Source organism: Alternaria viburni, assembly GCF_023758015.1.
Source record: "Alternaria viburni strain BMP 2772 chromosome Unknown scaffold_4, whole genome shotgun sequence".
Taxonomy (NCBI): domain Eukaryota; kingdom Fungi; phylum Ascomycota; class Dothideomycetes; order Pleosporales; family Pleosporaceae; genus Alternaria; species Alternaria viburni.
In genome coordinates, this window is record NW_026055773.1 from 594254 (window position 1) to 619770 (window position 25517).

The 25517-nt window shown below is 52.3% G+C and overlaps 11 protein-coding genes across 11 annotated transcripts; 3 read left to right on the forward strand and 8 right to left on the reverse strand.

Annotated features, from left to right (window-relative positions):
• Positions 1 to 833: 833 nt before the first annotated feature.
• J4E79_002458 (uncharacterized protein) lies at positions 834 to 1301 on the reverse strand (the record flags this gene model as incomplete). The annotated part of the gene is made up of 1 exon (XM_049351357.1): positions 834 to 1301. The coding sequence occupies one exon, from the start codon at positions 1299 to 1301 to the stop codon at positions 834 to 836; it is 468 nt and encodes a 155-aa protein (XP_049213995.1).
• Positions 1302 to 3093: 1792 nt separating this feature from the next.
• Positions 3094 to 4395, reverse strand: RO4 (Actin-like protein; the record flags this gene model as incomplete). Its single annotated transcript, XM_049351358.1, has 4 exons — positions 3094 to 3156; positions 3212 to 3526; positions 3573 to 4028; positions 4090 to 4395. The coding sequence occupies 4 exons, from the start codon at positions 4393 to 4395 to the stop codon at positions 3094 to 3096; spliced, it is 1140 nt and encodes a 379-aa protein (XP_049213996.1).
• Positions 4396 to 4926: 531 nt separating this feature from the next.
• J4E79_002460 (uncharacterized protein) lies at positions 4927 to 6060 on the forward strand (the record flags this gene model as incomplete). Its single annotated transcript, XM_049351359.1, has 1 exon — positions 4927 to 6060. The coding sequence occupies one exon, from the start codon at positions 4927 to 4929 to the stop codon at positions 6058 to 6060; it is 1134 nt and encodes a 377-aa protein (XP_049213997.1).
• A 453-nt stretch (positions 6061 to 6513) lies between these two features.
• J4E79_002461 (uncharacterized protein) lies at positions 6514 to 7252 on the reverse strand (the record flags this gene model as incomplete). Its single annotated transcript, XM_049351360.1, has 2 exons — positions 6514 to 7136; positions 7204 to 7252. The coding sequence occupies 2 exons, from the start codon at positions 7250 to 7252 to the stop codon at positions 6514 to 6516; spliced, it is 672 nt and encodes a 223-aa protein (XP_049213998.1).
• A 454-nt stretch (positions 7253 to 7706) lies between these two features.
• Positions 7707 to 8559, reverse strand: J4E79_002462 (uncharacterized protein; the record flags this gene model as incomplete). The annotated part of the gene is made up of 2 exons (XM_049351361.1): positions 7707 to 7895; positions 7963 to 8559. The coding sequence occupies 2 exons, from the start codon at positions 8557 to 8559 to the stop codon at positions 7707 to 7709; spliced, it is 786 nt and encodes a 261-aa protein (XP_049213999.1).
• Positions 8560 to 10085: 1526 nt separating this feature from the next.
• On the forward strand, positions 10086 to 10727 carry J4E79_002463 (uncharacterized protein; the record flags this gene model as incomplete). The annotated part of the gene is made up of 2 exons (XM_049351362.1): positions 10086 to 10452; positions 10507 to 10727. 2 exons carry the CDS (start codon positions 10086 to 10088, stop codon positions 10725 to 10727), a joined length of 588 nt encoding a protein of 195 aa, XP_049214000.1.
• Positions 10728 to 11120: 393 nt separating this feature from the next.
• On the forward strand, positions 11121 to 13250 carry J4E79_002464 (uncharacterized protein; the record flags this gene model as incomplete). Its single annotated transcript, XM_049351363.1, has 4 exons — positions 11121 to 11473; positions 12528 to 12792; positions 12847 to 13021; positions 13078 to 13250. The coding sequence occupies 4 exons, from the start codon at positions 11121 to 11123 to the stop codon at positions 13248 to 13250; spliced, it is 966 nt and encodes a 321-aa protein (XP_049214001.1).
• Positions 13251 to 13503: 253 nt separating this feature from the next.
• J4E79_002465 (uncharacterized protein) lies at positions 13504 to 14802 on the reverse strand (the record flags this gene model as incomplete). Its single annotated transcript, XM_049351364.1, has 1 exon — positions 13504 to 14802. The coding sequence occupies one exon, from the start codon at positions 14800 to 14802 to the stop codon at positions 13504 to 13506; it is 1299 nt and encodes a 432-aa protein (XP_049214002.1).
• Positions 14803 to 16348: 1546 nt separating this feature from the next.
• J4E79_002466 (uncharacterized protein) lies at positions 16349 to 17572 on the reverse strand (the record flags this gene model as incomplete). Its single annotated transcript, XM_049351365.1, has 1 exon — positions 16349 to 17572. One exon carries the CDS (start codon positions 17570 to 17572, stop codon positions 16349 to 16351), a length of 1224 nt encoding a protein of 407 aa, XP_049214003.1.
• Positions 17573 to 17975: 403 nt separating this feature from the next.
• On the reverse strand, positions 17976 to 18837 carry J4E79_002467 (uncharacterized protein; the record flags this gene model as incomplete). Its single annotated transcript, XM_049351366.1, has 2 exons — positions 17976 to 18042; positions 18095 to 18837. The coding sequence occupies 2 exons, from the start codon at positions 18835 to 18837 to the stop codon at positions 17976 to 17978; spliced, it is 810 nt and encodes a 269-aa protein (XP_049214004.1).
• Positions 18838 to 19415: 578 nt separating this feature from the next.
• On the reverse strand, positions 19416 to 23458 carry J4E79_002468 (uncharacterized protein; the record flags this gene model as incomplete). The annotated part of the gene is made up of 3 exons (XM_049351367.1): positions 19416 to 19718; positions 19771 to 23052; positions 23186 to 23458. 3 exons carry the CDS (start codon positions 23456 to 23458, stop codon positions 19416 to 19418), a joined length of 3858 nt encoding a protein of 1285 aa, XP_049214005.1.
• Between the last annotated feature and the right edge of the window lie 2059 nt (positions 23459 to 25517).

Below are 25517 nucleotides of genomic sequence, written 5' to 3' on the forward strand. Positions count from 1 at the left end.
AAACTTGGCGGAGTTGACTCCGCGAAACGGGTTATATCCGGTGGGTGGGCTTGGCGTGTTTACGATGGGCGGTGGTGCTGGTGCTGGTGGCTGGTGGCTGGGCTGGTTTAGTCGAGACGCGGCGGTGCCGAGTCGTGGGTTGTAGGGCGGGAAGGCTTGAAATTCTACGGTGAGATGTTGGAGAAGTTTTGCGCAGTTGTGAAGCGCCGAGCAGGGAAGCTCTGAGGAAATGGATGGGTGGATGTGTGTTACTGGGAAGATGTTGCCAAGTATTCACAAAATTGCGTAACTCCAAAGTATATGCCTTGCGTTTACAACTTTATACAGGATGATTACATGGAAGAGTCACAGAGTGGCAAGTTAACACAAAAGTATGAAGATGTCGATCATTCGATTAAAACTATGAACAGAGGCAAAGACGAGCCCGTCCTTGTCCTCACCAGCATCTCACTGGCCTGGGGGTATAAACTTCCTCCTCCCCTTTTCCGCAAATGATGAAAAAATGTTCAGAGAATAGTGGGCCCTCTCTCGTAAGAGCAGGACGTAGTTTCCGGGTATCAAGATGTTACTTTTATGTGAGTTGATGACCGGAGGTAGGCGCCTGGCTCCTCGATGGTTGTGTGGATATGTCATTATGAAAGGGAGAAAAGATGTCGTGAAAAAAGGGACTTTTGTTGTTGGTGATTGTACAATGGGAGATAATAGACCTCCGTGGGAAACGCCGTGCTGATGGAAATGCTGAGATGATGAGAGATTCAGAACCAGCTCTCATGTTGAAGATGGGGTATGCAAGAAGTGAAGGTTGGGCGCAAGAAGAGGCGGCAGTGACTCTCTTATTGGTGAGAGAATTGCCTGCTCAGGCGCTGCCATGCGGACTCCATGCTGCGGCGGACGCCGTCCTTCTCGCTCTCTACACTCGAGGAGCTGGAAGTGGAGGAGGCGGAGTTCTGGCGTTGGGATCGGGGCTTCATCTCGTCGACGAGGTTGCCGGCACCGCCGCGACCGATGTGGTAGACGGGTGCTTGTTGAGTGCGGAGGCGTTCTTGCTGTTGGAGTTCCTCGTCGAAGCTGAAGATGGCGCGCTCAGTCTTCTTCATGTTGCCGGCACCGCCACGGCCGGTGGCGTAGAAGGCGTTGCTGGGTGGGGGAGGCAGCTTGGTGCGCGAAGCTGGACCTGAGGCTGTGGGGCCGGGGGTGACTTCAGTGGGCTTGATGCGCATGGCGTTGCCCGCGCCGCCGCGGCCAGAGTACATGTAGGCACCGGCGGATGGGTGAGGCTCGTTGATGTGGAAGCTGACCATTTTGATTGTTGGTAGTGAGGTTGGTTGATTGTTTGGTTGTTGGGAGCAAGTCAAGTGGCGACTGTCGTCGATATAAGTCTGGGGTGGTGTTGATAGTAAGAGGTAGCTCCGGGAAGATCTGTAGTGGTTGATGATCGTTGGTACTCACCAAGACCTACTGGGGTGAAGGGTTTATATAACAAACAGCGTCGCACTGATCACGATCCCCTCTTACTACTGGAATGCAAGGCAAGAAAACCTCTCACGCGCAAGCTTTTTTTCGGCGCCACGAAACGAACCAGACGCGCACGAGGCCAGCTCAGAAGCCTTGGAAGTCTGAGCGACACTTTGCAGTTAACGGCAGTCAATGGATCATGCGTCCCCTAACAAGGCCAGTGTAGGAAATTTCTCAGCACCATGAATAGTTTACCATTACCCCCTCAAAACGCGGTGATTGGCTGGAGCGAGTTTCTCGGGGGTAAGAGATTGCCAGGGGAAATGGTCAGGTGCAGCGGAGAACAAGGAGCGAAGCGATCGAGCCCATGACGCTATCGAAAGCCCGGAGCTTGGCTCCGCAGCAACCGCAGCGCACATGGCCGAAGCGCCGCCTGTGAGGTGTCTGACTGAAAATTTGACGCAGAAGACGCCATGCGCAAACTGGGGCCTTGTGCCAGCTTCCGCGACGGCCAGCGCACGCTTCCCGCCGGAGAGTGTGGAGGCGGGAAGAGATTTTTTTGCGGTGCTGCGTCTCACCTCTGGCTCGCGTCATGCATACGCCGCATACGCTCTGCGCTTGTCATCGGGTGCCTGGATCAGAGGAGAACCGAGATGGAGACGCTGCAGATTCTGACGCTGCCTGTTTGATGCTGGTGTTGCTGTTTTGATACCCATTGCATGCAGCGATATCCATTCTTCTGCAAGGCACAGTGAGCTTCGTCGTTGGTGGCGTCTTCGAAAAAAGCAATTACACCTTCGGCTGCTCAGTTTTTCGCTCTGCCAGCTGACCGCGCACGTTCCGGTGGCCGTCCGAGCCTCCGGACGCACCGTCGTGCATGACGTCGAACATCGTGAAGTCTAGGCGTGGGCGGCTCTGTGCTTGCGGTCTGCGGTGACAAACAGGGTACGTGGCCCCCTGTTGTGGCTGGCCCTGTGATCAGGTACCTGCAGTGCTCGCGATCGCTGCAGCTGGGGTGATGCTATTTGCGCATGTCATGTCGCCATTGTGTGTAATATGCGTTGCACATTACGTGGAGTGAAGCATCGGTGATTTGACCGCAGTCACACCATAGCTGACGCGACTAGACAAGACCTCACGATGCTTGGCACACCCATTCGCCCAAACCATCTGACTGTAACTTTCCGTTTCGCCCTCCGTGTGCACATTCGCAGGTGGATTAATTGTGGTATTCTGTACGCTTCATAATCATAGGGGTATTCCAAAGCGCTCACAAACGCCTGCCATGCACGGGCTCTCCCCTCGTACACCTTACCTAACCGACACTCTCGAACCATGCTCGCGCTTAAGTAACAGAAACGCACTCGAATGCGGGGAAAGCAGCATGCTACAGTAGCTCTCCCGTCTAGAAGCTACGGCTACCGGCTGACACGTAGATCTGCCATCACCCAACCAAGCGCGCAGCCCCCAGCTTTCTTCCTTGGTGGTTGGCGCGACCCCAGGTCTTGGGACCCCATTCCATGACTAACTGCAACTGCGCTACCCATGCAACCACGCAGCTCCTTCTCGAAAGATGCTGCGGAGGCGGGAGAAACGGGTGCGGAGTAGGTGCTGCTGCCAAAGACGACGTGTCGGTGCTTATGCGAATTTGGTGTGGATGATGTCTGGGTTTTCCTGCCATTCGTCTTTCTCTACCCACATCTGCATGCACGTGTCAGTTCACTGGCTACAGCCTCGTTGGGAATGAGGAACTTACCTTCTTGAACGTGCTGAGGCCCGCAAGAATGCTGCCACCGGTCCACGTGGTGTAGATGCGCTCTGGTGGTGCTAAGATCTTGATCCTCATGTCCTTCACCGCCAGTCTTTGCACCTCATGAAGCAGCCTGTTTCCGAATCCCTTTGTCAGTGTGGAACCTCCGGAGAGTACAATGTTGCCATAAAGCGCCTTTCGGAGGTCCATGTCGGTTCTGTGTATCGCCTCGACGACAATCTGGTGCACGCCAGGGTACTCCAGGCCAATGATCTCGGGGTTGAAGAGGATCTCTGGTGCTCGGAAGCGTTCCGCTCCGATCTAGACTGTCAGCTCGGGTCTGATGCAAATCGTCATTCGTACTCACCTTTATCTTCTGGCCATCAGGTAGTGCGTAGTCAACGCTCTTGCCCTCTGATCTGGACGAGCCTGACCAGTCCTTCTCCTCCTTGGCCGGATCGAGTGCCACGTATCCTGTTGCCTCTTTGATGTTCTTGACCGTCTCCTTCTCAGCGCTGGTGTGGAAGACGCGGCCGCTTTTCCTCAGTAGCTGCTGGAAGTGCTCTGTAACGTCTCGGCCTGCCACGTCTATCCTCCTGATGCTGTTGGGAATCGCAAAACCCTGGAAGACTGGCACTGCATGCGAAACACCGTCTCCCGAATCTAGAACTAGACCAGTTGTCTTGCCGGATGCGTATAACGAAAGGACGGCTTGAACCGATGTGTATAAGGCGGGCACATTAAACGTCTCAAATAGAATCTGGGCAGCCGTATCGCGGTTTTCTCGGGGGTTTAGCGGAGGTTCTGTAAGGAGTACAGGATGCTACAGAGACAGATAGTCAGCTTGATGCCCCTCAATGGCAGTCTGCCACGGCCCAACTCACATCTTCGCTGACGGTCCTCAGACCCTCTGTATAAACATACTGCCATATCCGCTCCATATCGTCCCAGTCTGTGACAATGCCGTGCTCCAATGGGTAGTTGATCTTGAAGAGCCCCCTATATTGTTGTGCTTGTGGTCCTATGAATACGTCGCCCTCCAATGCGCCTGCCATTGTCCGCACATGCTTCGGCCGTCCTACGTATGACGGGAAGAAGCATTTTGGTACATCCTCGCCTGCAAATCCAGCTCTGATAGTTCCACTGCCGTTGTCTATCACGATCGGAGCATTGTGTAGTCGGGAGCCCATGGCGGGGTTGGGGAATAGCGATGGGTATAGGCTTTCGTAAATCGGGAGAGCGTTCCGCGGCGATGACGGTAGAGAGACGGCTTTTCTGGCGAGGCGAAGAGCTGGTGTCGTGGCAGCTTCCCCAGGTTGGAGCTCCTTCTGAATCGCGAAAGTTCACGACGCGCTTCGGCATTGACGACAGGGGTACCCTCACCGCATCACGTGCCGGCGCTCGCACCTCCAAGAACACGCATCTGCTCCTGCGCATCATCTACATCGACCACGGTTACAATTTGTGCTCCGTCTTTGTTCCATTGTACTATTGTATATAGTTAAGCGATACAATCACAGCATCCAGCATTGTTTCGCCCTCAGCGGCGCGCTTCACTCACCCCGCATCAACACCATCTAGGCAACCACCCGTGGACGACTACAATGAACATCATGCTCCGCAATGTACTGTCTGCTGTGTCCATATGCTCACGACCTACACTCTCCAAACTTTCTGCAGCTCCACATACATTTTGACTACCTACTAGACCTCCCAGAAACATGTCCTCAGTAAAGCCTAGTCCTGCCATGCAGGCCGCCGCGGCCAGCTTCTCCTCTATCATACAGAAACGCGAAGATGCGTTTTACGAGCCGAGACGCCAGACTTACTATCGCGTCTCCCCTGACGGCAATTGGACACCAGCAACATCCGATCAAGCGCTCCCAAAAGACGAATCAGAGACGCCTCTGCATCCCACGAAGCTTCGTTTGATGTCCTGGAATATCGATGTCCTCGTTCCATTCGCAGAAGAACGGATGAGCGCTGCACTAGATCATTTGCAAGACTTAGTCTCATCGACCCCGCCAGACATCGCAATTGTCATATTCTTGCAAGAGATGGGAGTATCAGACATGGAGCAGATACGAGACTCACCCTGGGTCAAGCAATGCTTCAACCTCACAGATATCGACTCGCAAAACTGGCTGAGCTCTCACTATGGTACAACCACACTCGTCGATCGGCGAATGCACATGGACTCTGTGTTTCGCGTTCCGTGGTACAGCAAGTTCGGACGGGACGGCCTGTTTGTTGACATCAAGCTCTACAACTGCATTCGTCCAGATCTTCCGGTGCAACTGCTACGGCTATGTAACACACATCTGGAGTCTCTGGTTGCTGATCCGCCTGTCCGCCCCATTCAGATGGCAGCCGCAAAGCAGCACCTCGTCCACGATGACGTCGAAAGTGCAATACTAGCTGGCGATCTCAATGCTATCGAGCCCTTTGATCGCTCTCTGCACACAGATAATGCGCTCGAGGATATGTATCTCTCTATTGGCGGTCACGCCAATGCACCAAGTGACGCTACGGTCTTCGGTAACTTCAACAACAATGTACCCACTAATCGCAATGGGCCCGGAGAAGAAGACAGCGACCACGGGTATACCTGGGGCTATCAGTCTCCACAAGCCATGAGGGATAGATTTGGCTGTAGCAGGATGGACAAGATCTTATTCCAAGGGTGGCTAGGTCCTTGCAAGTTCCAGAGGATTGGTATGGACGTCAAAGTAGCAGAGGAACATAGACAGATCATGAAGGAGGCGGGAGAGTTAGATTGGGTCTCAGATCATTGGGGCGTCATGGGCGATTTTCTGCTCACTTATCGTGGACAGTTGAGGAAGTATGAACTATGACAGCAAGTATGGTGTTGGCGATGTCGCGGACGCTCGTTGTCAACACCTTATCAATCTCACCAAATGCTGATCTGCAACCAGTGGCCCTTTTCAAGTTCATCGAGTTCAAGCCTAGGCCTACTATATTGACGCTTCCGAGCATTCCTTGTCCTACTCTTCTGGTTCACAGCGACTCAGACGAGTACCGGGTGGGCCACCCACAGCTTCTGTAATCTCATACATACGTTCAATGCCTACAAACATCTTTCAGATGACGCAAAGAAACAACACCAAAGCCATGGCACCTTCAACAATCATTGGTCTGCGAAGTAACATAAGGTACACTTCGGCTAGGCAACTACATGTACAGATCTAGCCCAACCCAGCAACTCTTGAATTCGTGTTCTTCTTCAAATGGTATTGTCACGGCCAATCTGGATCATCCAAAAAAGCTTCGTAAACAGTAGCAGTCTCTCACCCATCCGACAAGCAAGCTTTCCACTCATCATCGACGTTGAATACTACATGGACGTAATCATTCAAGTGATAATTCAAATCATCGAGCCGCATCTCTATCCAACACTCTACATGCTCGACGGAGTGTTGGATGAAATCGTGCAGCTCAGGCGTAGCTTCCGGCTGTTCGAGGTCGCGCAGAATATCCTGCATACGGCGGCTTGCAAAACGGCTCTGCGATAGCGGGACATCGCGTAGCGCGAAGGCTATGTTAACCTGTGGAGCGCTTCTGCAGAGATTTATGGCCTCTATGATATCCCTTTGATCTGATGATGCGCCCCGAGATTCATACCACTGGTCTGGTAATTGGACGATGAGGTTTCCGCAAGCTTGCTTAGAGTCTGCACCGGTAGGAAGAATGAAGGTCTTGATATAAGAAACCGAGTCCTGACACTGGATGTAAGCCTTGGTCTGCGCCCTGTGAATAGGCATGTACTCTGCTCGGAGCTGGCGGCACACTTGTGTGAGACCGAAAAACTGTCGTTCAGTCGTATTTGTCTGCTCGTGTTGCTGGGCGGGCTTGTGGATCAGACGAACATCGCGTGGGTCTTGTGCGTAGTTGTAGATACGATTGCGGAGCTCTATCAACATACGTTAGCTCATTGTCGTACGGCTATCTTTACTCCTCGAGTGCTAGCTCTTACTCACCTCCGGGGAGCTTTAGAAGGGGGCTCGTGGGTACGCTGTTGACAGACATATCTGTTGGCTGCAAGTTTATGACTTTGGTGTTGAGGTAGCAGAGATTCGAGAAGGAGATAAATATCGGGCTTGTGATACTCATGTGACGCTAAGGAGCGCTTTCGATGGGAAAGTTGCTTTATTACCTGGTGGCAAGGCTGCCTAGATGTACCTTGCATGTGCTTCGATGTGAATGCATTCGACTACCATGATCTTCCGAGGCAGATGTTGCGGCCTCGACATATTCCAATGAATGCATCGTGTAGAGTGAAATAATGTAGTCAGATAAGAGGAAGCCGAAATGTATACAAAGCGTGCCTGGGCCTCTATTGTCGAGGTAGATTGCAACTGCAGAAGCTACATGAACCCCAATAGTCTTCATTCATCACACAGAAAACCTCTGAATACACACAAGCTTCGGCGACCGCCATGCTATGTCAGTTTCTTGACTTTATTTGAACCTTTCGCAATGGTCATGAGAGAAACTGCAACGGCCTTGGATTGCCCCAGTGATCGCTTGGATTGAACCTCCAAGCACCCTTATGCTTTCGTGCAAACCAATATGCGTTCAGGTACGGGATGAAGAAGGGTACAGGTGGGAAGTTTCTACTACCAGGGTAGCTTCTGTCGACACAGCCAAGTACCAGCGGGATGACAAGATTCTAATAAGGCAGCTTATCAGTGTTTTGCTTGATGGTAAGCAGCTAGTGAGAATATTGGAATACGTACCGGATCAGCAGTTTTTGCTCCTTCGTCGGCTACTTCTTTCATCGCCTCCATTACCTTCAGCCCGTCACATTTCCCGAGCCGTATCAAGGTATCGATCTCGTCATGTAGATGCTGAGTGAGGATGGGTGCGAATTCATCGATCAGCCTCTTCAGCTCCGCCGCGTCATACGTTCCCTGTCCAGCTACAACTTCTTCGGCCCACTTCACCAGCCCTGCAATTTTCGGCTCAAACTCATGATGCTGGTCCACGTTTCCTCCCATCATGCCTTCCCAGCCATCTATGCCTGCCTCTCTTGCGATCTGCTCTATCTTTGGAAAGAACATAGCCTCTTCAAGGGAGTGATGGTGGTGCACGGTATCCGCCCATGCGGTGACGTACAGCATAAGATCCGCAACATCGCCAGTGAGTTGAATGAAGGGCGCTTGGTGATATATGGAATTTAGAGCGCGGAGCAAGACGTTGTGAACATTGGCCATTTCTATGGCGACACTGAGAACACCGGCATTCGTGCATATTGGTGCGTTTGGTTGACCAGGAATGTTGAGGAGGGCGAATGGTGTATCCGCCCATGTGTTTGCTTCTGCCTTGGTGTTCATGCTGAAAGTTGATGGCAAACAAATGAAGGGTCAGAAGGGTGAATGTCGAAGAAGGCCACGGATGAATGACACATCGCTGAAGCCTAGCTATAGCCTGGCCTTCGAAACTGGAATGCGATAGGCGCTGCTTACTGCGCATACGCGAATCTGTAGGGCTGAACGGTGTACGCTTGAGATTTTCTTCTTCCGGTTAGCAGGCAATCCTCTTGCCAGCTGGCGTAAGCAGTACGCTCATTACAGACAATGCGCGAAAGACTGTCGGAATCTTACACCCCTAATGCTAATGTCTGCGCATTCATGTTATCAACGCCTTCGGGGATTAAAAGGGATTGCGCTCGGTGGGACCAACGGATTTCTGATTAGGACTCTGCGCAGTACATCTGCTGATGCCATAATGTTCTGCCGTGCTGTTGCGCAGGCACATCGCGACTGCTGCACACTTAGTACAGGTGCTGTTTGTTAAGTCTCTACCTAGGTAGGTGTTCATAACCGTACACCTCTGGCAGAGGTCGAGCGCACATCTCTACCTTGGTAGTCTGAGACTGCGCAACTTTTGAGAGGCTTTGAGAAGATTCGGCTTCGACTGCGCTGGATGCTTTGATGTTGGGAAGCCCTGGCATTCGCGCAACAGGGAAATGAAGGGCGAACTAGAGCCTTGGCAGATGACATAGCTTCTCGGTCCCTATCTTGAGCAACTTCACGGCGGCGTGGCACCTCGTTGTTTCATCAATACCACCGAACAAGCATCCTCCCGACTGCTCGCCGTAATCCGCGCATAATGACGTTCTGAGAACAGCGCCCCCAGGAATCACCATGCGTAAGAGCAGAGGGTGTGGAAGTGCAATCCTGAAGAATGCGCAAGACATCTGCAATCCAATGAACAATTGAGCAGCGAGCTCATAAGAACGATGTGTTCTTCGAAGAAGGTTCCACGCGCCTCATGGCACGGACGGTAGATCTGCCGATCGTTTGATCGAGAGAGATGACCCCACGCGTCCGCCATTTCAACTCACCAGCTTCACCAAAACTGATGAGAAGGGACCACAGCCATGCAGACGACCCTGTTTTGTTTCAATAAAGTCTAGACCTGTTTTTGTAACCTTGTTTCTTGTCCACAGGCAGACATCATGCAGGGCCAATCCCCTGTACCGCTCGCAAAAGAAGGAAACAAAGAGATGTCTGTAACGGTCCGTCACCCACAGGGGGTCCCTCATTTCCTATCTCCACACCTTGCATCACCGTGCTCCCGACCCCACGGTGATCACTTACAACTCTAATGCTTAGCGTATGACATAGAGAGAGGTAATATAGAAGATGGGCCGCTCGTTCATATTCTTCTCTCGATAACCGACCATTCACAACACTAAAGAACTCACTGCTTTGGCGCATTGACTTGTGTAGACTCCCCTTCACCTGTCTTTCCCTCGAGTACCGACAAGCGCCAAGTTCTCCCATTACCGACACGCAACCTGCTGTACCACATCTTCTCCACATCCCTACCTTCGAAGTCGGATCTCTCAGCCAGAATGTACACCCAAATGCTCTTCAGCGCGTTTCTAGCGACGGCGCTCGCGGCACCGCTAGTCCAACGGCAGTCACCCAAGACGGGAGCCAGTGACAGTTGGCAACCCGCATCCGACACAATAACGACATGCGACCCCGCCTCCGACTCCGATAAATTGCTCAGCTTCACAGCTGATCCCAAACTCGAGACTATCCTCAACAACGCGTGCGCCGCCATGATGCCCGGTTGCGCCTATCCAGACCGCATCCCCACCGGTACGCTGTGTACCGCGACTGTTGACTACCCACTCAACGGCGACAAGAACAGCACTCAGGATGCCAATGTAGTGGGTAGCGACGGTAACAGAATTACCGACTATGCTGTCAGATGTAAGAAAATCTTCTCCAATTCGCAGCACCCAGATGTACTAACGAAGGTTATAGTTGATGTTACCCCAGCTTCCCAACCTGAGGACTCTGCTGGTGTCTTCTGGAAGGTCGAGGATTGCTATGGCTACTTTGCTCGCATGCTTCAGAAGGAGGGAAAAGAGGGATGTCACAACAGCGTCGGATCTGGTTCCGGTAATGTGACGGTCGGCGGTGATTCATCACTGGCTGGTACCATCTTCAAGGTCTCCATTGTTCCTACGGAGAGCTTGCAATAGCTGTCCATTTTTACTTTCTTGTTCATTTTTTAGGGTATTGCTGAGCTTTGGCGTCACGATAGGCGCGTACGGATCATGGATCAAGCGCTGTGCGCATTGGCGTTCTATTGTAGCAGTCCCGTTGCTATTCATTTTATGATTGTCACGCTTCACGTCAGAAATCGGTGAGGTGTGCATCTTCTACATTGTTCCTGCCACACCAGTGTGAAATTGTAGCAGCCGCATTCACTATGAGTTTGGGCAAGTTCGACTGCTTTGGACGTGCCGGTACGCCGTCCTTTCCACCAAACGCATCCAGATCACTCTCACTTGATCAGCAGCTTAACTCGTTAGCTTACTCAGGATTCATACACAGTATCGCATTAGTTACAAAACGCGAATCCTCTCAGCACAATGGCGCACGATTACCGCTCACCACTCGACAACGCGGACGAAGAGCTGGTAAAGTACAAGAACCCGTACCTCAAAGGCATGGGAGATCAGAGCATATGTACCATCTGGCCGACCGATGCACCTACAGACTACATACGCAGCGCCACCGTCTTCCTCGAAGCCGAATACGCAAATCCCGATTCGCCAATCCACCAAGACCCTCCGCTACCCATCCCACCAGATCCCGACGACAACTCACTCAGACCCCTCAAAACCGACGACGATGTCTTCGACGCTGCTCGTATATGGCTCAAATGTCCTCTCGATCACGCCATCGTGATGAAATATCCTACTCAACTCGTGCAACTCAATGGGTGGGTAGGCCACAGCCGGGTGACACTTTACTATGAAAAGTTCATGGGGACACATCAACCGAGATTGCTCATGACTATCAAATGGCTGTTTCCAAACACACTGGATGGCATCGTTGAAGGCGCCACGATCGATCGACAGTGGGTGGACGAACCGAAAGCCTACAAATGCCCATACATTGCTCTATGCGATTACGATAACCTCGTCCTTTTGAGGTTCGGGAACGTCTTGGGGATTGAAGGAGTACGGGTTACCGCTGTTTCAAGAGATAGTATGCGTCTGGCGTTCTTGGGATTTCTACTTGAAGCTTGCGATGTGGTATTAGGTAAGCCAGGGAGTGGCCTATCTTGATTCGGGTCTCTTCTCGTAGCTTAACAGTCTACTAAAGGACTTCTGTAATAGATAGATGGCTAGGCAGATCAATGATAGCTGTTTGGAGGTCTATAACAAACCATTTTCTGTACAAGCCCTGGGATTGTCACGAAGCTCGCAAAGCCTTTACATGATCTGATGACAGGAGTTAACTTCGGAGGCATCCATAGCATCCTCCATAGGCGAAACCAAGCAAATATGGTGGTGTAGAGCACAGGCGACGAAGGCGGTGATGCGGCTCCATGCCAAGTCGGCGCATACGTCATCACCAGCCCTCGGTCGCTCACCCCTGTCCCCACAACACCAACCTCGTTACTAAACAACAGCTGCGGTTGCCGACAGCCGCGACATCTCGTAATGAGAAGAAGAGCCGGGCACCTCCGCTACCACATTTCGACCGAGGAAAAGAGTCCGCACGCTTGGCAACACGTGTGTACCGATGCGCGTTCACGATGGTTCCTGTCGGCCCGGGAAAGCTACCGGCGACATGCACATGTGTCCGAGTCTGGACTGTTTATGAAAGCGTGGTACTGTATAGTGGCTTGGGAGTGACGTGCCACCAGCCACAGTTTTTTTATGTCAAGTAGAGGGAGGCACGTCCTCATTGCAAAATTATTACCATCCCTACCTTGTCTACGCCATACACCATACACCATAATCTCTAATCCCGACACAAGGTGCAAGCTTGGTCAAAATGCGCGTCGCCAGTACCGTCCTCGCTCTTTCCTCCGCCGCATCAGGCTTCATCCACCCTCGTCAAGCCTCTTACAACGAGACGAACTCCACGCCCAATGTCGCGGCCGCACAATATGACGGAACCTGTTTTTACCCCGTCCCTGATTCCAAGTTCAACCTGAACGCGTATCTCGGTACCTGGTATCAGGTCGCTGGTACACCATTCGGTCCTACAGCCGGCGCACGCTGCGTGTCCGCAAACTACGAGCTCAACGTACGTATTTCTATGGATTTGGATCGCATATGCAGCGGTTGACAGCGGATACAGGACAATGGCACGGTGCGCGTCACGAACACTGCGACTGTCGGCCCACGAACTGTCGACATCGTCGGCACAGCCACGCCCGTAGACTCTGCTTATGGCGCCGGTGGTGCTTTCGTTGTCAGCTTCCCTGGCACGCCATCAACGGCAGAATGCCCAGGACCAAACTATATTGTGCAAGGTGAGTCGTATAATGAGCAGTAATTGACGTACACGACCACTAACGTTGATGCGCAGATTATGCCGTCGATTGGGCGATTGTCCAGACGCAGAAGTGGAACACGCTGTACATCCTAAGCAGGGTGCGACAACCAGCCGCTGAAAGCATCGATGCATGGATTGATCGCGCTGTGGCTTTCGGATCGAACGCATCCTCGATCATGAAGTTCAACCAGACGGGCTGCGAGTAGGTGTAAGTTGGCAGGGAGGAGATGAGGAGGATGTCATTGCGGTGACGCCCATGTGAACTATCGATTTATGCAGGGCCGCGAAAACTTCATCACATAACCATCCAAGAGAAGGGCAAACCGACCATCTGAGCACTCAACACTCCAGGGATACATGTACAATAGAGAGTATATACATCTTCCAGGCCTGATGCCGATCAATGGGTATCCAATGACTTCCAAAAGGAACAACAACTCCGGTTACGCGTTGTAAAGCTTATGACGACTGTGCAGCAGACGCGCTCTGCTCATCAACCTCAACGACACTCTTCCCATCGTCTTCCTCGCCTTTCTCAATTGCCATGACCAAACCCAGACCTGGATCCACGCTTGTCTCAGAACCGTTCTCAAGCTCAACGTGCTTTGCTGGAGCATAAGGATTGAGCGGATCCCAAACGGCGGGAATATAGCGCTCATCGTCGTGGTACTGATCCGACAACCACTGTTCCGGGGGGGAAGCAGGACACCAGCCCGGCCCCGACAGAGCGATCATTAGACCATCCCAACGCACCATTGGATTCAGAGGTTTGCGATACTGTTTCGTAAGAAGCTTGTGGGTTTGACGCATGCGGAGCTGCTCGTCACAAAGAGGATGGGTGCGGACAGCAGAACAGTTGAAGTCGAACACTTTGACCGTCGGACAACTCGCCTCATCTGCTTCGTGGAGACCATTGATCATGATGTTTCGCGGGTGAAAGTCGCAGTGAACCACGCCCGTGTGATATATCACAGACTCGGCGTCTAGAACCTTCTTAAGCACCTCGGAACGCTTGTCTTGCGGCAAAGAGCTGGGGCTGATTTGAGACATCGGCCGCCCCGGTAAATGTTGCATCAGAATGAGTGGAACATGACGCGTGTGCTTCTGGACCTTTCCTCCTTGACGGACTGCCACATTGATATCTATGGTCCAGGTTCCGTAGAATGCGGGTGTTACGTTGCGAGCCGCTGCCGACTTTTGCAGCTCGACATATGCGTAGGCCTCGCGACTGTAATCGCCATACGCTTCATACTTGACATGTTGTTTGCGGCCGAAATCGTTGATATACTCGTAGTACAGCGGATCGTAGATCTTGGCAACCATGTCTCCGTTGACCACTACTAGCTGCGCGCCTTGGTCGTAGCTGGTTCGGATAATGGAAGTGATGGCGAGTGATTTTGTTTCGTGACCGATGGTTTTGCCGCCCAAGTCTGGTCTTGACAAGCAAAACTCCAGTAGGGGTATGGACATCCAATCTTCCCGCTCATTCTGGCATTCAGTGTCGTAAAAGTCATAGCCAAAAGGCTCTGGAGGCTCGTGTTTTGTTGCGATAGCTGAGAAGCCCACGACGTATGGCAGCCTCGGTCGTTCCGTGAGGTCGGTGTCACTATCGTCAGAGTCGCTCGCTCGCTGTTGCGCGCCATGCTTGGATGGTCGCACGGAATTATCTGAAGTGACCGACGAGCTTGGGGAGTCACTATTGGGGCAGGGGAGGTCAGAGCCATCGGGGGCTGCGTGCGGTGAATGCGGAATCTCCATCCTGATATGTGTGCTGGAGTTGGAAATTTTCATGAAGTGGGATGGATGCAGAGGCGGGTAAAGTAGGGAGATGGTCCCAGGCAACCATGGAACGGTCCAGCGCCAGCCGCTTAGCGTCAGCGCGCAATCACGTGATTTGCATTCACTCTCTCGACCTTTTTGGTCTTAGCTCTATTGCTGCGTATCTCTAAGTGAGAGTCTACCCAACGGCGCAGTTGCTTATATAGAGAATGTCCGACTCCTCACACTTGCCAACCCCTGACATACCATTATTACACAGCTCAGTTCGTGGAGCCAACTTTATCAGCGACTTGTACGCCCAATTGTAAGCCGTCCAAGTAACATGAGGTCCAGCAGTCAATTCTCGGACGATTCTTCTCCAGCGCCATCAGTCATCGGTTCTTTCAACAAACCCCTTCCTCAATTGGACACTGATTCTCAAGCCTCATACATAGGGGTCTCATCTTCGATCTGGTACAATCACCAACACCACAGAACCACCGCGGACATTGTGTTATGTACCGATAAGTCGTTTGGAAAGAACTGCAGAAAGCTTCTTGTCTAAAGAGCGTCTCATAAGAAAGGGGCTTGAAAAGAAGCACATCTTCTCTACTTGTCCGCAGTTTGTCTAATACACTGAGGCTGATATAGTCGGTTCTTATTAAGCATACATTATCCAGTCTATCATAGGAGTCTTCAACGTTATGTTTGGCGACAAATTCCTCTTTCTGCAAGAGCCTTTGTAGTAAACGGAAGTAGTTCATAGAAAAGACGGCGCGAAAACGAGCGTGCGATTCGAATTCCTCTTCAGGAAGCGTTCGAAGAGCAGCCCGAACGGTCAAGGAGAAGTCATCGCTGTTATCAAATACAAGCGACGCCGGTCAGTTCGATACAACGACTTCCAGCCTGCACTCGTGGCAGAGGGCGCTCCGCCGGAGAAAAAGGATGTTCTTGAAGGAAATGCGGGTCCATTCTGCAAGCAGATTAGGGCCTATGCTACTCGCACTGGATGCGAACATGTTGCGTTGCTTGATTGTAATAATCTGACCCTTATCGAGTTTCATTGGCTGGGCAGGGGAAGGGGTGGAGATGAAGCGAAGGTGTCATGGGTACATGAGAGTGATGAAGGACTTGGCTTCATAGAGGAGGGCTACATCCGTAAGGTCATCTTAGGCTGGCTCGTCAAAGCATTCGAAGATGCGGGGATGGAATTCAAGAGCTAAGCGGTCTAGATGTGTTGAACTTATTGTGCGCATTCAAACTGCTAAGTTTGGGGCACAAGATGTCATCTAGAGGGCGCGAGAGACGTCGGGAGAACTTGTCCGGTTAGCGATTTGGAAGCGAAGAGACCCAAAATACACATACGTTTGCAGTTACACATGTTGCCATACTAGGTGTATACGTGACTAGGTTCGCGCTCTGCCTACAAGTACCCCATGCAATGTATACACCAGCCTACGATTCACAACTTCGTATATCTCGAGGTGTCCGCGCATACCTTCAGACTATTCAGTCTGCACAGCTTCATCCTGTAATGTCATCTTTTTCATCGAATCGCGCCATGTGCAGCATCGGAAACGTCTATGTCCTTGACAGCTCCAATCACGGCCTCATTGTCTCCCTTCTCCAACTCCCTAGACCAATCAATCCTAGGACAAGCCTTCCTATCCCCCGCATCCCTAACAAGCGGCACATACTCCTCCCTCTCCCCAAACCACTCCCACAGCCACTCATTCGTCGTCTCCGCCTTACTACCAACCCACCACTTGAACGCAAAATCGCCCATCGCATTCCAAAACCTCGTTACGGGACCCACTATCCTACCAGGCCATTGCTGTCTGATGTATGCGGAGTCGGAGTCACCAGGACGGGGTTCGCTGAGCCGAATAACGTTGGAAACGTTGAAGTCGATGATGACAATGCGAAGGTCTGGGTCGTCGAGGGAAGATGTGGGTGATGGGGAGACGAGCATGACGTTGCGAGGCGCGATGTCGCGGTGCAGGACACCGGCGGCGAAGATGAGGGACTCGGCTTCTAGGACTTTCTTCATGATCGTCGAGCGGGTTTCTGTAGAGAGCAGATGAGGCCGGATACCCGTCATGACAGTACCGAGTATGTTTTCCATGAGTATGAGCCGAACGTGTCGTGTGTACATCTGGCCGTCCACCAACGTGTCTACGTCAATAGTCCAGCTACCATAGTATTCCGGGACGACGCGCTGCGCCTTAGAATCTCGTCGTAGTTCATCGTACGCGGCAGCTTCGCGGGAGTAATCTCCGTCCGATAGAACGACAACATCGCGCTTGTCGTCGAAGATGTCGAACTCGTCATCGTAAAGCGGGTCGTATATCTTTGCTACTACATCGCCGTTGACCAAGACGACTTGCGCACCGTATATGGAGCCGGTACGTATTATGTCGGTGATGGTAAGCGTGTAGGACTCTTCGAGCGTACATATTTCAATTGGCGGTCGGATAAGGCAATAGTTGAGCTGCGGTAGTCTGAAGTGGCCTGTTTTGAAAGGCGGCCATGGAGTGTTGTAACCGTTACCGAAAGGCGCAGGTGGTACGTGACGGTGGGCAGTGAACGTGGCGCCTACAGTGTAGGGCATAGCAGGTCTACGGTCGGCCTTGTTGTACGGGTGGTGCAAATTTTCGAGATCGTTGCTCTTCTGGCTCCCTACACGACTTTCCGATTTATTCAAAGCGATGTCCAGTGACTCAGAACTGCCCGCTGAGGGCGTCATACGGCGAGAAGAGCTCGTCGTCATGGTGGCTGGCGTCTGATATCTGGGGCGTTTGACCTGAGAGTGTAAAAGTATCCGTAAACCAAGCTAGAGCAATCGGCCATACGCCATTCTCGCAAACGAGGGTGAGCAGTGAAAGCGCTTTTCGTGGTTCCTGGTGAAAGTGAAACGACTCTGAAGACACATGTGAAGCCATGTTTGGCGAACGAAACCCTCATCTGACCGTGATCCCGAGAAACCAAGCATATAATCTCCCTGGATTGTTAGTACTAAGTATTCGGTGAAACGAGAACGAAGCAAATGGCATTCCAGAAATCGGCAGACTTTGAATGATACCTCGTGAATTCGTCGCGAGCTCATCCAAAAACCGGACGTTGCCCTACAGTAGTAGCATCTGACTTCGGCACCTGAGAAACAGGCTGTTGAGCTACAAGCTGAGGACCCCATTGTTGCACAGGCTGCGGTCCCCACTGCTGATAAGGTTGCGGCGCCCACTGCTGTGGTGTCGGCTGACCCATCCATTGTTGTCCCGGCTGCTGAACCCACTGCTGTCCCTGTGGTCCAGTGTAAGGCGACGGCGGACCAGGCGGCTGCATCTCATACACACTCGCAAACGCCGCATATCTCCCCTTGCCGCCAAACGCCCACTTGACCCCTCCTCTCGCCCGTACAAGAACCCACAAACTGACAAAGACTGATAAAGCAGCGACAGCCAGGGCGATCACCATGAACCTCATCGCCTTTGCAGTTCCACATGCCGTTCCTGCCCAATCTTCCTCAGGGAAGAATTTGTCGATCTGACATGCCCACGTCTCTCTTGTGTGCTCCTGGTCGTCCTGTGCAACGTCTTCGTAATTCTTCCAGCTACTATCGCTACTCTGAACGGAGGTGACGTATCCAAAGACACCCAGACTAGCACCCACCATAACGATGTTGCTAACGAAGATGATCCACGTCCACATCCTCTCATGTCCTGCCGTGCCCTCAGTTCTCCTCAACTGCCATATTCCCGCTGCGCTGAGCAGACTGACTAGATATCCTAGCAGGCATAACGCTAGTATGGTGATCGTGGGCGCATTGTTGGTATCAATCGTCACGGTGGTGTCGTTCGAGCCGGGGCGGGACAAAGTTATCTGGGACGCGCCGCTGCGTATGTCGCGGCCGAGACCGTCGTTGAAGTAGTTTTTGGATATGCGCTCGAGGATGTTGGTCAAGGCGGCGAGGCCGAAGAGGAAGAGAAGGGGCGGTAGGAGGAGGAGCAGGATGCGAATGCCGTTGGGGTTGCGCATTTTCGTAACTCAGCGGTGGATGCGGCGTCTAGGGAGTCGCGATGAGCTGATACGGGTTATATTTGGGCGCAAGATGTCCCTTTTTCCCAGCTAAAGGTGCGCAAGGCGACAGTCGAGCCATCGTGACTCGCTGGTGGCGGTCTGGGTCGAGGCGTGGACGCCTGAAAGCAGCGTTGGGGGCGAGCCTTGCTTGGCAAACCTACACGTTTGAGAATAGCCTTGCATCCTGTATTTAGCGAAGTGACGCTGGACCAAAACGAGTCGTAAAGACGATGACACTATGTCGCCAGAAGTCGCGTGTTCCACCGTGGCATCGCAACGCGCGTTCACGTGGTTGTGGGGCAGCATCCCGTCGGGCCGTCCATCGGGCGATTCAACACAACGATGTACAAAAGCGATAATAGTGAGATATTATCTATTGAGTGTACTCCGCCCAAGGCAGAGAAACAGGCATTCTATATGCCAAAGATCTACAAAAGTTCCAGCCTAGCGATCTAAAAAAACGATTACAAGTATATGTTCTAGCGTCCCATGAAATCCAAACGCCGTGTATGCAAAATAGCTCCCGCTCATTGGAACTATTGCGGTGCGCCGATAGCCTGCAGCTTCGCCAGCTCAAAGTAGACTCCCTTCTTGGCCACCAAGTCCTCGTGTCTGCCCTTCTCTACAATCTTGCCTTGGTCAAAGACATAGATCACGTCGGCGTGTTGGATTGTGCTCAAGCGATGCGCGATCGCGATCGTAGTGCGGCCTTGTGCGGCGGAGTCGAGGGCGGCTTGTACGACGCGTTCGGAGGTGGAGTCGAGGGCGGATGTGGCTTCGTCGAGGAGGAGGACTTTGGGGTCGCGGAGGAGGGCGCGGGCGATGGCTATGCGCTGGCGCTGGAGGAAATGTTAGTGGGGTTGAGAGAAGTGAATGAGTTGGAGAACGTACCTGGCCACCAGACAATAGAGCACCCTTTGCGCCAACCAACGTGTTGAAACCATCAGGTAACGACGTGATGAAGTCGTAGATGTTGGCGTCTTTACACGCTTGTATGACCGCGTCATCGCCCAGTTCCTCCTTGTCGGCAAGGATGTTCTCTCGGATCGTGCCAGTGTAGAGCGTTGTTTCTTGACTGACGATGGCTAATTGCGATCGGTAGTCTTGAAGGTTATAGTCCTTGACCTCCACGTCATCGACGAGTACGGCACCGCTTGTCGGGTCGTAAAACCTCTCGAGCAGTTGCATTACCGTCGACTTACCAGAACCGGATGCGCCGACAAGGGCAATGAACTGACCGGGTTCGGCAGACAGACTGATGCCGCGCAGGACACGATGGTCAGGCCTTCCAGGGTAAGTGAAACGAATGTCCTGCAGTTCGATCTTGCCGCTCAACCTGTCAATCTTCTTGCCCTCAGTCGACCAGTTGTCGATCTTAGGAACGCGGTTCAAGAACGACTTGAGAAGCTTCGCTGCATCCCTGGCCTCGCCCATATCGGGAGCGAAAGAGAAGATGGCACCGGCAGACTGAGCACCGTTGATGATGGAAGAGTAGACGACGAAGAACTGTAAAACAGTGTACTCCTGGTTGAACAAAAGACGTCCTCCGTACCAGAACACAAGGGCGAAGATGAACATGCTGAGACCTTGGGATGTCGCAAAGAGCACTGCGGACACATTTGTGAACTTGAAGTAACCCTTGCCCTGGTCTGCAAGCTTGGTGTGGTAGGTGGACAAGAGGTGCTTCTCCAGCGAGAGAGAGGCAACGGTACGAATGGAAGAGGCCGCCTCACAAGCGAAGCTGGCGGCGTCTGATGTCTCCTTGGTTCGTTTCTCCATGCGAGTGAGAGCATAGAATCGGAAGTAACCACAGGCGATCACAAGGGGAATGGTTGCAGAGCACACGAGTGCTAGCTTCCACCCGAAAGAGCAACCCACGATGAAGGCGACAAGGATAGAAGCGGCGGCACTGACAATCGTTCCGAGAGTGGAGCCACTGAGACCGGCGAGACGATTCGCCTCTGAAGAAAGGAAGTTGCTCAGCGCACCAGAAGTGACCGTGTCACCATCGAAGAACTCCATGTCTTGACGAAGCATGGCGCCGAAAGCGCGCGTTCGCACGCTGCCAACAAGCCTGGCAGATCCTTTCGACAGTGTCATACCCTGTACGTAGTAGAAGAAGCCGATGACGATTCCGAGCATGAGGAACATGCCACACCAGAAGTTGACGTTGAGTCCACCGAGAGATGTTCCAGGAGATAGAAGCGAGTTGATGGAGTTACCCAGGAAGATGGCTTGAATGGCAGGGTTGCAACCAGCAAGGAAACTGAATACCAATCCGATGGTCATGGTAGAGTGCTCGCCCTTGTTCATCTCCCAGGCGAACTTGACCAACTCCCAGGTGCCGTATTCCTTGTCTTTATCATCCTTCTTGGCATGGAATTCCGAAGGAGCGGATGTAACAGTGCGCATCAGAGCAAGCTTTTCTTCATCAACGACGCCTTCCGTTTTACTCTCAGGGTCGTCGAGGAGCGTCATCCTGTTGGCGGGGCTGATCTTTGCGGTAAGCTCCTGGGCCTGTACTAGACTTGCGTACACAGCTCCGCGGTTGATGAGCTCTTGATGAGTGCCTTGCTCTATAATTCTGCCCAAAGCCATGACCACAATGTTATCGGCCTTCTTGATTGTGGAGAGTCGGTGGGCGATCACAATGGTCGTACGTCCTTGCGATGCGCGGTCGAGAGCTTCCTGGACTGCGCTCTCGGAGCGGGTATCGAGAGCTGCGGTAGCTTCATCTAGGAGGAGGATCTTTGGGTCCGATACGATAGCACGAGCAATCGCGACACGTTGCTTCTGGCCACCAGACAACAAGCCACCTCGCTCTCCAACCTTGGTTTGGTATTTCTCCGGAAGATCCATAATGAAGTCGTGAGCGTTAGCAATCTTGGCAGCCTTCTCGATAAGCTCCATCTTCTTCTCGTCCGATACGTCTGCGTATTCCGTGTTGACCAAGCCGTGGAGAATGCTCTCGTAGATGGTCGTGCTGAACAGAACGGGTTCTTGGCTCACGATAGCCATGTGTTGCCTCAACCAGCGTAGGTTCAGTGTCGTAATGTCTCTACCGTCCAAGAATATCTGACCCTCCATCGGAAGGTAGAAGCGCTCCAGAAGTCCAACAATGGTCGATTTTCCAGATCCAGATGCACCAACCAGCGCAATCATCTTGCCTGATGGAACGTCCAGGTTAAAGTCCGATAACACGACAGTATCCGGGCGGGATGGGTATACGTGCTTTAGGTTCCTGAACTCGAGGTTGCCAACAAAGTCATCGGGTACAATGCCTGCATCCGTTTCTGGGTCGATGGGGGAGTTCCGTTCGATTGTGTTGAAGACTTTCGTAGCTGCCGCAGTAGCTCCACCGAAAGCCTGAATGTGCGGCAAGTTCTGTCCGATGGAGAAGCCAGCAATCATGAGTGCCATGACAACAGTCAGAATGTTGGAAACGCCAAGGTCCCCGTCATCGAGAAACCTTTTGCCTTGCCAGAATGCAAGGCCGTACTGAAGGTTCAGCACACCCATCATACCAGCAATCATCATAGAAAGCCAGAACTTGGCCTTGAAGTCCAGTTTCGTGGCGCGGTCGACGAAAGCCTTGTACTTCTCCTCGAGCCGTTTCTGAGTGCCGTATGCAGCGACGTTGCGAGCTGAAGACAGCACCTCCTCAGCTAGGGAAGCAGCAGTGGCGTACTCGTCGATTGAGAGTGTCTGAGCTTTCTTCATCATAGTACCATTGACACCCATCATCATAATAAGTGCCAACGTTGCCGCCAACATGATTAGAGAGAGCTTCCACGATCGTATGAAACCGATGATGATGGCAGAAACAAACATGGACACTCCGGTAACGAAGAGACCGATTTTCTGACCAATGCCATCTTGCACCAAGTTCATATCGGAGCTGATGCGAGTGGTGATTTCACCGGATCCGAGGAAATCGAAGAAAGCAATGTTCTGTCTGAAGATGGCACGTAGGTAAAGTTCCCGAATAGTTCGTGTGATGCGCTCTCCGGTATACGAGAATCCAATGATGCTGATGTAAGAAGTGACGAAAGATCCAATTCCTAGGTAAACGAAGTAGAGGGTAAACTGGTTGATCTGGTCCTGGAACTTGGCAGCAGCGACTGCATCAACTGAGAAGCTGGTAAAACTTCCAGCGAAGTTACCGTAAACGAGCTGAATTAAGTTAGCTCGAAGTTCCCGCAACTCGGATGAACATGTGTTTCCTTTTGGTGATCAAACTCAAAATCTACATGATCAAATCGTCCATGTTCGAGTGGTGCAAAAAAAAGTACGAAATGCTACTTACCGTCATGAGTGGCATAACAGCACCAGCTGCGATACTGGCGATTAACGCAATGACCATGACGACCTTGTCCTTTCCGTTGGCATAGCGAAATAGCGAGAAGTAACCGACTGTGAGGTTCGGCGCAGTCAACTGCCTGTCGATGATATCCTTCTCTTGATCACTGAGGCCAGCTGTGGGAGGCTTGGCCTCCTTTTCGTTATGCAACTCATGCTTCTCGTCGATAGCCGCGGAGATGGCCGTTCCCGTCGACGTTGCTGAGTCCTCGTTATCCATGCTCAAGGCGATGAGCGTGTCTTGTCGTGTCGTTGCTGATACTTGGCGTGCAGCAATCGAAATGCCTCCAAGATGTCTTAAGGGGATGTCGCGAGGAGAGGAACAATAACTTCTCCTGCAATTCCTTTGAGATCCTTCAGCGCGCCACCCACGGGCCTAGAAGATTAGAGATCCTTGTAGAGCAAGGGCGAGCCGTTGTCCGAGCCGGACGGCACTAGGCTTGATAGGGCAAAACACACGATCTAAGCTTCTCGGTTGGGTGGCGATGGACCCGAATGTGGATGACGCAAAAGCGCGGACTCGTTTCGTCCGGGGGGCTGGAATACGGCCGATACGATGGATGGATTGCGCAACACCAAGGCGCGAGTGCGAGTGCGAGGCGAGGCAACTACAGATGACACGGCACTGACCAGACAAATAACGCATGCGCCAAACGATGGCAGAACCTGACAAAACCAGAATCGATGGAAAGTCGATAGTCGTGCTTGCTTCTGTTTGTATGGAAAATTTCAAAGAGAGCGAGATGCAGAGGCCCCCATATAAGAGATGTTGCAAACATGTCTGCCTGAAGTTGATGACAGTCATCGTCGGATTTGGCGCATAACTTTCCAATCCGGTGTGCTGGATACGCACAATGCTGTACTCACCGATACGAGTAGCCCGCAAAAGGTTGGTGGAAGCGAGCGTCTCGGGTCCGGCTAAAGGCCGGTCGTCGGGAGACATGAGCCGCCGATGGCAGCGTCCTGGCTCCTGGGCTGCCTGTGCCCCCGCGCACTGTTATAAAAGAGCGAGGTGCTCGGATTTCGTTCACGTCGGACAGAACAACCCCCGACAAGAGGCCCCTTTGTCCAATCATAAATGCGCAATTACATATCGAATTCGGAATTACAACGCCCGTGCCATGTTCACGTTATCGACAGCTTCTCTACACTGTACCTAGGTTGCCAAGGCATATGCCACCGAAGACGCGTCAACGCTTAACGTCACTGTATGGCATGTGTGCGACAGACGCGGTGACAGAGCAAAGCGAGAATAGTGCGTTACTTACCTAGGTATACGGGATACGAGATCAAACCGCCCGAGGTATGCACTACGACTGGGTTCACACTGCATGGCATACGAAAAACGCGATACTCACACCTAGGTACAACCTCGCACAACAGAAAACTAAAGAGGCCTGCGGCCTACATCAAGATGAAAATATGCAAAGTAGGCAACCTAACGTCAAGGTAGGCTCCAGGGTGTTCAGTTTTTTATGAATGCTTCGATTGCTTCTCAAGTTACCCAACCATTTGCTCGTCTCACTGATCTTCAACTATGTCCATTCGTCTGCATCCCGTCCACCCCCCTCCACGACTGAGCATGTCCCGCCAAACTCCTCCTCACAAAGACAACCTCCTTCTCCTTGACGTCACCACACGCGGCACATACCAGACGCGCAGCGCCGAAGTCGCCAGAGACACCCCATGCAGTATACACCTTGCAATAGAAACACACCCAACCATAATGTCTCGCATCTTCCCTCGTTGTGACCTGAACCTCGAAACAAACGGTTGGTATATTGTCTGTATTGGAATTAGGTTTGACCACGTAGTGCCCATTGGACAGGGAGGTAGTAGTTACCCAGGCTCATTGAACCAAGCTGCAGATGGAGTGGCACAGGCCGGCAGGCTACATGGCCGCACCGGCGTAGAGAACCTGAGACATGGCAAGACCCAGGCGTGTTGTAGTGTGAGCTGCGATGACAGATCCATCCGCGTTGTGCTGGGCTCTCTGCGCGAGCATCTCGGACCGCAAGTTGCACAAGAGCTAGGTGGGCGGCTTTAGTGAGATCGCAAGGGATGTTGAGGATTTCGCGCTCTGGGTAGGGGTCAGCGACTTCTGTGGTGTGGGCGAAGAGAAGGTGAAGGGGACTCACTAGTGGGTGTCGTCATATTGCTGTTGCTCAATTAAGCGGGTGGTTAAGTTGTAGCGATGGACTGTTGGGAATAGTGTTGGAAGTATACGTGCATCATGCAGCAGAAGCCGGAGGCTTCGTTGAAAGCGAGAGCAAACGCAG